Raw genomic sequence first — 9,592 nt, forward strand, 5'->3', positions numbered from 1 at the left:
TTAACCATAAACATATTTTAGTTAATGGGCGATGGTAGATATACCAAGTTATCGCTACAAACCCGAGATATTATTTCAAAGTGAGGGATGAACAAAATCTAGAATTACGATTCAAAATTATCTTGATTCATCCATCAATGAGGAATTACCAAAACATTTGACCTTTCACACATTACAATATAAAGGATTAGTCAATCAAATAATAGATAGGAAATGGGTTGGTTTGAAAATAAATGAATTGCTTGTCGTAGAATATTATTCTCGCGACTTAAACCTAACTAAAATAACAAGACAAGGGTTACGCTTTTTCACCGAGTTAAGGTTAAGTAAAAAGAGACAGGGGAATGGGTTTGCTTCAGATATTTTTCTCCTATTCATGTATGATAGATACGTAAGGAGATTTTCACCCCCTGTATGCTATTTTACGTATTCCATATTAAAAAGGAATTGGGAATAGAGAATCTATACTAAAGAAGGGTCTAATTCTTTATTATGTGTTCTTATTTGATACATTAGTAAGTTACATCGGCGAATTATAGGTAAAGGTGCGGAAAGAGAGGGATTCGAGCCCTCGGTAAACAAGAGTCTACATAGCAGTTCCAATGCTACGCCTTGAACCACTCGACCATCTCTCCTACATAATTATTATGGCCGATACCCCGAACGAATCGCGAGTTATTCATATTAGATTGTTCGATAGGTACGAACAATATCAGTTCTAACTAAGAAACTTGCTATAAAAATAGAGAACTTTTCATCACTTTTTTTTTATCACTTTTTCTTTAGCCTCCGAGCTCGAAGAATTTTTAAAAAATGGAATGGGTACTTATTAAAATTTATAAATTTTAAATACTCCTATTATATACTCTTAATCATTTTAATTTTAATTTTTTTTTAATGTGAACTGAGTTGACACTTGTGGTATCAAACTCGGTCCAGCATCTTATAGTATAGATACTTACATTTCTTAATTTAATTAAAAAATAACCAATGCAGATATTTTCTTGCTTAAATGGAAGGCAAGCAGAAAAAGGGGTAAGTTATTGTAATTCTGGAATTCGCACATATTCATTTAATATTTAAGAAATACAAATAAATAGATCGAGCACTCCTCCATGCACCGTCTTAGCTCAATTAAAAAAAATAAAATGTGAAGCTTAATCCAAGCTGTGTCGAAGCACGCATTTGTTTAGGCACATTTGAGTTGGACGGCCAAAGTCTTCCTGAGATGGATACATGCGTCATTTTGGTTACTGAAAGGAATGCTATCTAGTGGGATTTGGCAGCTGGGCTTCCCCAAGCAATACTTCTCAACGACTTGCTTGGATTCTGGCGCTGTGCAATTTCCAATAAAGTAGGCTCCGCAAGCGCCAAATGGATCACCATAGCTCGCAAACTCCACTGCCACGATTTGCTTCTTGCCTGGACATTTCAATTCAGCCCTTGGTTTCAAATCATTCACTTTGGCTTGGAGACTACCATTTTTGGTTTCGAACAATCTCGGGGATGGTGGGTGAATTTCACTCACACCACTGCAGATTGTATCCCTGTTGACTGTTACTATATGGACATCTTTAGGATTGCCTCCTTCTTCCTCAAGGAGGACAATCAGGTTCTTTGGCTTCAAGTATGCCCGTGGGATGTGGTACCTGCATTACATGAATTTTAGCTTCTTTCTAGTTTATAATTTATATCGGTTAAAAGACTGTTTCAGCGTTTATAGTGTACATACTCGGATTGTGTTGGCTTCTTAAGAGGACTAAGGTAATTGTTCCAATATCGGCCAATGCTTCTACCATTGATCCAAACCATACCCTTCCCCATACCAGTCATAACAATGGCAACTGGGTTGTCCCCTTCTGGTGCATCAAAATATCCCTTGTACCATGTTAATGGTCCTCCTTGGTCAGGCTTTGTCCACTGAACAGACTTTGAGCCTTCCTCAGTAAACAATTTCTTCTTTTCTCCATCAATTCCAACCTGAAAGGGGATTCCAAATTACGTTTAAGAAGCCATCTCCACCACAAAACTATTACTTGCCATCGAGATTTATTATAGAAAGTGACAAGTCCAGTGGGTACCTGGTGGCCCCAACCATTTTGTGATATGTCCAGTGTTCCAGTGTTCAAACCAAGGATGGTGATAGAACGAGGCCCAGCGAACCTTTTCTCCATGTAGGCTCCGCTATCCTGGATTAGCAAACAAAATCACATGTTAATTGATTTTATAAATTTCATTTTAAGCGTAACAAAGTGCTTTAAGTTGCAGAAGCCTTACAGGGAGTCCCACTAAGTAGCCCAAGAGAGCAATATGGTTTTCCCCTTCCTTCAAGCTTACAGCTCTCTGGAAAACAAAGCTCTTCTCAACTTTGCTCCCATGTGCAGAACCGGCGTATTCACCATTTACATAGGCATGGATTCCATGGCCAAGACTAGCAACCCGTAAAACTGGTCGGACATTTTTCTTCATTGGTAAATCACGTCGACCCAACAAAAGGCTGCGGCCAGAAACTCATTGTTCAATATCCTTTCTATGTGTAACAGGTGAAAATCAACGTGTTCATTTAAGTTTCAACTCACCTAGTTGTGTACCAAGCATAGTCGGTTGTATCTTTGGTCAAATGAAAAAGCTCCCTTGGCACGTCAAACTTAAATCCAAGTCCGACAGGAGGGACTTCCCTGTACATCTCCCAGTTAAAGTTCTTGTTTGCAATTTCTGATCTTACAAAGTTTCTTGAGTTATGTTGAGTTGTGACCTGAGTTAAAAAATCAATGGTAAGTTAATTCACAGGTTGTAAAACACAATGGGGCAGCTTATGTGAGCTTGTAGAATTGGAGATACCAGTTGAGTGTTGAAAACCACGGTCTTGCAATCAGGGAGGACGCTAATGGAACGAGCCGGCAGGCGAATGTCCTGGCCCCTGAAATTCACATGTTGTGCCAGACGGGTGTTATTGTTGGCCAAGAAAGCTGCACAGGCTGAAGTTCCAGGTTGTTGCCAGACTATAGCCTGCAATATCGCAATACATTAACTTAATTCCCTAGTAAACTAACCAATATCTATTTACCCAAAAATCTAATTCGATTACGCCATATAGATGCATTGCTTACCTGTTGATCTGGACCCAGCTTTAGAGTAGTAGGAACCCCCCAAAATAGAGCCCTTTTGCACAAACTCAAGGCCCTGTGGACGTCCTTAAGATGACCCCACTTTGGTTCCCTTTGAAGACCTAAAGCATTAAAATGTGAAAGTTAGCTGCATACACAACTTCAATCCATACATCATCGATAACATGTTCTTGATCCTACCAAATTCATCAAGAGGGCCTTCGTCATAGTAACGAGTTGTTGTAAATGAGGCACTTGTCCTGCCAAAATTGGTGCCACCATAGTACTGCAGACACAAAAAGAACAGTGAGCCTTGTCTAAAAAGAGTGTCATTTAGCTAAGAAATGAACTCAGAGAAGACAGCCAATTATCTTCCTATACCATATAGTAGTTGACCATGCTTCCATTTTTGGAGAAGAATCGAGCAACTGAGTATGCCAAATCTTCAGCTGACCTTTGGGATGGTGGATCACCGAATACTCTATACCTGAATCGTTAAAAAACCCATTGAAACGGCCACAAAATTAGCCTATATATACACCAACATATTCGAATCTTCTTCAACATCTTCATATAAACTGCACCACTACTTACTGTGCAGTCCAGTTCTCAGTCCACAATGCCGGCTTGTTGCGCTTATTTGGACCATAGAAAGTATCTCCACAGTGCCTTCCATTGCATGTATTGATCTGAAGAACCAAGTATATTACATTTCTCACTTAGTTATGCCAAAATAAACACGTTTTCCATCTCTTTTTTTTTTTTTATCAATTATAAACTTACAATGGGATCTGGGGCATCCCTCTGCTTGCACATGATCCATGGGACATTGGCATTCAAGCTAAGGGCCAGTTTACCGGCCCATTGAACATAACTATCCCCTTTTTCCCTGAATGCTCTTTGAATAGTGTTGTATTCATTCTCTATCTGTGCTAAAATAATAGGTCCTCCTTGTGGAGCAAACAACTTCTCTTGCTTCAGTTTGTCAACAATCAAGGTCACAAACCTTTTCATGTGTTTCTACACAGGTTAAAAGTTTGGTTCAGATTTGAAGCCTTGCATCATATTTTGTATATAACTTTGTTGATGTATTTATCCTCAGAACATTACCTTGAAAGGTTCATTATCGGATCGGAAAATGATGCCGGGGACCTCTCTTAACCAATATGGTAATCCTCTGATAGTTTCAGTGCGAAAAAGTCAATATGGAGGACTCGTATCAATTTTAAAGAAGAATTTGGGAAAGTTTAAATGGTTACCCGTGATTCCATTCAGCCTGAATAAAGGGGCCAACCCTAACGACTGCATACAACTTATGCTCATGAATCAACTTGATGAACTTCACCAAGTCAAATTCTCCTTCAAAGTTGTACTGTCCCTCAACTGGTTCATGTCCATTCCAGAAAACATACGTCTCAATCGCATTGATGCCTCCCTGCTTAGCTTTTTTAATCAGGTCCGGCCACATCTGCAAAAACCCAGTAGTTGTAAATAATCTAAATCCATCCATCCATCAACCAAACTATATTATATAGAGAGAAAAGAAAAAGATGCATACATCTGGGGTGCTACGTGGGTAATGGATAGCTCCCGAAAAGAGAAGCTCTCGTTTGCCATTGATGATCAAGGACCTTGCGTCGTATGTCACACCCAGAGCCTTCTGACCTCCTACCTTAACTTCTTCGTCCCCTTCCTCGGTATCCTTCTGAATCTCTTCGACATTTGCATTGCTATAAGCAATCAACAATGTCGACAAAAAGAATATCAGGAGTAAACGCCGAGGTTCTACCATTGTTATATATACCAGTAGAAGAAACTTTTATTCTTCGGGGTTGGAGGGACGTTGCTACTATAAGTAATGAAAGGAGCCTCACTTTTACGGAAAGCCTCTTTAGCTTGGCAAAGAGGAGAAGCTCGAAGAACAACGTAGCATAAAGTCAATTATTTATAGTGTTGGGATTACTATTTTTAACCATCGAATGTTGCTGGTTTTACTATTTTTTGTTGAGAAAATTTGCTATCTTTGGAAGAAATTGAATTTTGGCTGTAACAATTTATCTTGTGGTGAAATGTTTGTTAAATTAATATTTTTTATTATGATGATTATGATCTCATATGTTTTATTATGATGATTATGATCTCATATGTTACAGCCAAAATTCAATTTCTTCCAAAGATAGCAAATTTTCTCAACAAAAAATAGTAAAACCTGCAACATTCGATGGTTAAAAATAGTAATCCCAACACTATAAATAATTGACTTTATGCTACGTTGTTCTTCGAGCTTCTCCTCTTGCCAAGCTAAAGAGGCTTTCCGTAAAAGTGAGGCTCCTTTCATTACTTATAGTAGCAACGTCCTCCAACCCCGAAGAATAAAAGTTTCTTCTACTGGTATATATAATATGGTAGAACCTCGGCGTTTACTCCTGATATTTTTTTGTCGACATTGTTGATTGCTTATAGCAATGCAAATGTCGAAGAGATTCAGAAGGATACCGAGGAAGGGACGAAGAAGTTAAGGTAGGAGGTCAGAAGGCTCTGGTGTGACATACGACGCAAGGTCCTTGATCATCAATGGCAAACGAGAGCTTCTTTTCGGGAGCTATCCATTACCCACGTAGCACCCCAGATGTATGCATCTTTTTCTTTTCTCTATATAATATAGTTTGGTTGATGGATGGATGGATTTAGATTATTTACAACTACTGGTTTTTGCAGATGTGGCCGGACCTGATTAAAAAGCTAAGCAGGAGGCATCAATGCGATTGAGACGTATGTTTTCTGAATGGACATGAACCAGTTGAGGGACAGTACAACTTTGAAGGAGAATTTGACTTGGTGAAGTTCATCAAGTTGATTCATGAGCATAAGTTGTATGCAGTCGTTAGGGTTGGCCCCTTTATTCAGGCTGAATGGAATCACGGGTAACCATTTAAACTTTCCCAAATTCTTCTTTAAAATTGATACGAGTCCTCCATATTGACTTTTTCGCACTGAAACTATCAGAGGATTACCATATTGGTTAAGAGAGGTCCCCGGCATCATTTTCCGATCCGATAATGAACCTTTCAAGGTAATGTTCTGAGGGATAAATACATCAACAAAGTTATATACAAAATATGATGCAAGGCTTCAAATCTGAACCAAACTTTTAACCTGTGTAGAAACACATGAAAAGGTTTGTGACCTTGATTGTTGACAAACTGAAGCAAGAGAAGTTGTTTGCTCCACAAGGAGGACCTATTATTTTAGCACAGATAGAGAATGAATACAACACTATTCAAAGAGCATTCAGGGAAAAAGGGGATAGTTATGTTCAATGGGCCGGTAAACTGGCCCTTAGCTTGAATGCCAATGTCCCATGGATCATGTGCAAGCAGAGGGATGCCCCAGATCCCATTGTAAGTTTATAATTGATAAAAAAAAAAAAAAAAGAGAGATGGAAAACGTGTTTATTTTGGCATAACTAAGTGAGAAATGTAATATACTTGGTTCTTCAGATCAATACATGCAATGGAAGGCACTGTGGAGATACTTTCTATGGTCCAAATAAGCGCAACAAGCCGGCATTGTGGACTGAGAACTGGACTGCACAGTAAGTAGTGGTGCAGTTTATATGAAGATGTTGAAGAAGATTCGAATATGTTGGTGTATATATAGGCTAATTTTGTGGCCGTTTCAATGGGTTTTTTAACGATTCAGGTATAGAGTATTCGGTGATCCACCATCCCAAAGGTCAGCTGAAGATTTGGCATACTCAGTTGCTCGATTCTTCTCCAAAAATGGAAGCATGGTCAACTACTATATGGTATAGGAAGATAATTGGCTGTCTTCTGAGTTCATTTCTTAGCTAAATGACACTCTTTTTAGACAAGGCTCACTGTTCTTTTTGTGTCTGCAGTACTATGGTGGCACCAATTTTGGCAGGACAAGTGCCTCATTTACAACAACTCGTTACTATGACGAAGGCCCTCTTGATGAATTTGGTAGGATCAAGAACATGTTATCGATGATGTATGGATTGAAGTTGTGTATGCAGCTAACTTTCACATTTTAATGCTTTAGGTATTCAAAGGAACCAAAGTGGGTCATCTTAAGGACGTCCACAGGGCCTTGAGTTTGTGCAAAAGGGCTCTATTTTGGGGGTTCCTACTACTCTAAAGCTGGGTCCAGATCAACAGGTAAGCAATGCATCTATATGGCGTAATCGAATTAGATTTTTGGGTAAATAGATATTGGTTAGTTTACTAGGGAATTAAGTTAATGTATTGCGATATTGCAGGCTATAGTCTGGCAACAACCTGGAACTTCAGCCTGTGCAGCTTTCTTGGCCAACAATAACACCCGTCTGGCACAACATGTGAATTTCAGGGGCCAGGACATTCGCCTGCCGGCTCGTTCCATTAGCGTCCTCCCTGATTGCAAGACCGTGGTTTTCAACACTCAACTGGTATCTCCAATTCTACAAGCTCACATAAGCTGCCCCATTGTGTTTTACAACCTGTGAATTAACTTACCATTGATTTTTTTAACTCAGGTCACAACTCAACATAACTCAAGAAACTTTGTAAGATCAGAAATTGCAAACAAGAACTTTAACTGGGAGATGTACAGGGAAGTCCCTCCTGTCGGACTTGGATTTAAGTTTGACGTGCCAAGGGAGCTTTTTCATTTGACCAAAGATACAACCGACTATGCTTGGTACACAACTAGGTGAGTTGAAACTTAAATGAACACGTTGATTTTCACCTGTTACACATAGAAAGGATATTGAACAATGAGTTTCTGGCCGCAGCCTTTTGTTGGGTCGACGTGATTTACCAATGAAGAAAAATGTCCGACCAGTTTTACGGGTTGCTAGTCTTGGCCATGGAATCCATGCCTATGTAAATGGTGAATACGCCGGTTCTGCACATGGGAGCAAAGTTGAGAAGAGCTTTGTTTTCCAGAGAGCTGTAAGCTTGAAGGAAGGGGAAAACCATATTGCTCTCTTGGGCTACTTAGTGGGACTCCCTGTAAGGCTTCTGCAACTTAAAGCACTTTGTTACGCTTAAATGAAATTTATAAAATCAATTAACATGTGATTTTGTTTGCTAATCCAGGATAGCGGAGCCTACATGGAGAAAAGGTTCGCTGGGCCTCGTTCTATCACCATCCTTGGTTTGAACACTGGAACACTGGACATATCACAAAATGGTTGGGGCCACCAGGTACCCACTGGACTTGTCACTTTCTATAATAAATCTCGATGGCAAGTAATAGTTTTGTGGTGGAGATGGCTTCTTAAACGTAATTTGGAATCCCTTTCAGGTTGGAATTGATGGAGAAAAGAAGAAATTGTTTACTGAGGAAGGCTCAAAGTCTGTTCAGTGGACAAAGCCTGACCAAGGAGGACCATTAACATGGTACAAGGGATATTTTGATGCACCAGAAGGGGACAACCCAGTTGCCATTGTTATGACTGGTATGGGGAAGGGTATGGTTTGGATCAATGGTAGAAGCATTGGCCGATATTGGAACAATTACCTTAGTCCTCTTAAGAAGCCAACACAATCCGAGTATGTACACTATAAACGCTGAAACAGTCTTTTAACCGATATAAATTATAAACTAGAAAGAAGCTAAAATTCATGTAATGCAGGTACCACATCCCACGGGCATACTTGAAGCCAAAGAACCTGATTGTCCTCCTTGAGGAAGAAGGAGGCAATCCTAAAGATGTCCATATAGTAACAGTCAACAGGGATACAATCTGCAGTGGTGTGAGTGAAATTCACCCACCATCCCCGAGATTGTTCGAAACCAAAAATGGTAGTCTCCAAGCCAAAGTGAATGATTTGAAACCAAGGGCTGAATTGAAATGTCCAGGCAAGAAGCAAATCGTGGCAGTGGAGTTTGCGAGCTATGGTGATCCATTTGGCGCTTGCGGAGCCTACTTTATTGAAATTGCACAGCGCCAGAATCCAAGCAAGTCGTTGAGAAGTATTGCTTGGGAAGCCCAGCTGCCAAATCCCACTAGATAGCATTCCTTTCAGTAACCAAAATGACGCATGTATCCATCTCAGGAAGACTTTGGCCGTCCAACTCAAATGTGCCTAAACAAATGCGTGCTTCGACACAGCTTGGATTAAGCTTCACATTTTATTTTTTTAATTGAGCTAAGACGGTGCATGGAGGAGTGCTCGATCTATTTATTTGTATTTCTTAAATATTAAATGAATATGTGCGAATTCCAGAATTACAATAACTTACCCCTTTTTCTTCTTGCCTTCCATTTAAGCAAGAAAATATCTGCATTGGTTATTTTTTAATTAAATTAAGAAATGTAAGTATCTATACTATAAGATGCTGGACCGAGTTTGATACCACAAGTGTCAACTCAGTTCACATTAAAAAAAAATTAAAATTAAAATGATTAAGAGTATATAATAGGAGTATTTAAAATTTATAAATTTTAATAAGTACCCATTCCATTTTTTAAAAAT

At 39.3% G+C, this 9,592-nt stretch overlaps 1 protein-coding gene and 1 pseudogene across 1 annotated transcript; one reads left to right on the plus strand and one right to left on the minus strand.

Annotated features, from left to right (window-relative positions):
* Positions 1-1,040: 1,040 nt before the first annotated feature.
* LOC108466138 (beta-galactosidase 13-like) lies at positions 1,041-5,059 on the minus strand. Its single transcript, XM_053025079.1, has 14 exons — positions 4,666-5,059; positions 4,367-4,575; positions 4,218-4,284; positions 3,891-4,127; positions 3,702-3,796; positions 3,489-3,594; positions 3,309-3,393; positions 3,111-3,229; positions 2,842-3,009; positions 2,580-2,755; positions 2,278-2,497; positions 2,082-2,189; positions 1,733-1,980; positions 1,041-1,649 (listed from the first exon to the last, which is right to left on the minus strand). The coding sequence occupies exons 1-14, from the start codon at positions 4,897-4,899 to the stop codon at positions 1,190-1,192; spliced, it is 2,532 nt and encodes an 843-aa protein (XP_052881039.1). The 5' UTR covers positions 4,900-5,059; the 3' UTR covers positions 1,041-1,189.
* A 450-nt stretch (positions 5,060-5,509) lies between these two features.
* Positions 5,510-9,354, plus strand: LOC108463851 (beta-galactosidase 13-like; annotated as a pseudogene).
* The last annotated feature ends 238 nt before the right edge of the window (positions 9,355-9,592 follow it).

Source organism: Gossypium arboreum, chromosome 2 (assembly GCF_025698485.1).
Source record: "Gossypium arboreum isolate Shixiya-1 chromosome 2, ASM2569848v2, whole genome shotgun sequence".
NCBI classification, from domain to species: domain Eukaryota; kingdom Viridiplantae; phylum Streptophyta; class Magnoliopsida; order Malvales; family Malvaceae; genus Gossypium; species Gossypium arboreum.

Excerpts from the sequence above, each read along its gene's own strand:
- LOC108466138 (XM_053025079.1), bottom strand. The coding sequence starts at position 4,899 with ATGGTAGAACCTCGGCGTTTACTCCTGATATTCTTTTTGTCGACATTG. Across the intron at positions 3,010-3,110 it reads AGCTGGGTCCAGATCAACAG|GCTATAGTCTGGCAACAACC; the intron begins GTAAGCAATGCA and ends GCGATATTGCAG. Across the intron at positions 2,756-2,841 it reads TGGTTTTCAACACTCAACTG|GTCACAACTCAACATAACTC; the intron begins GTATCTCCAATT and ends TTTTTAACTCAG.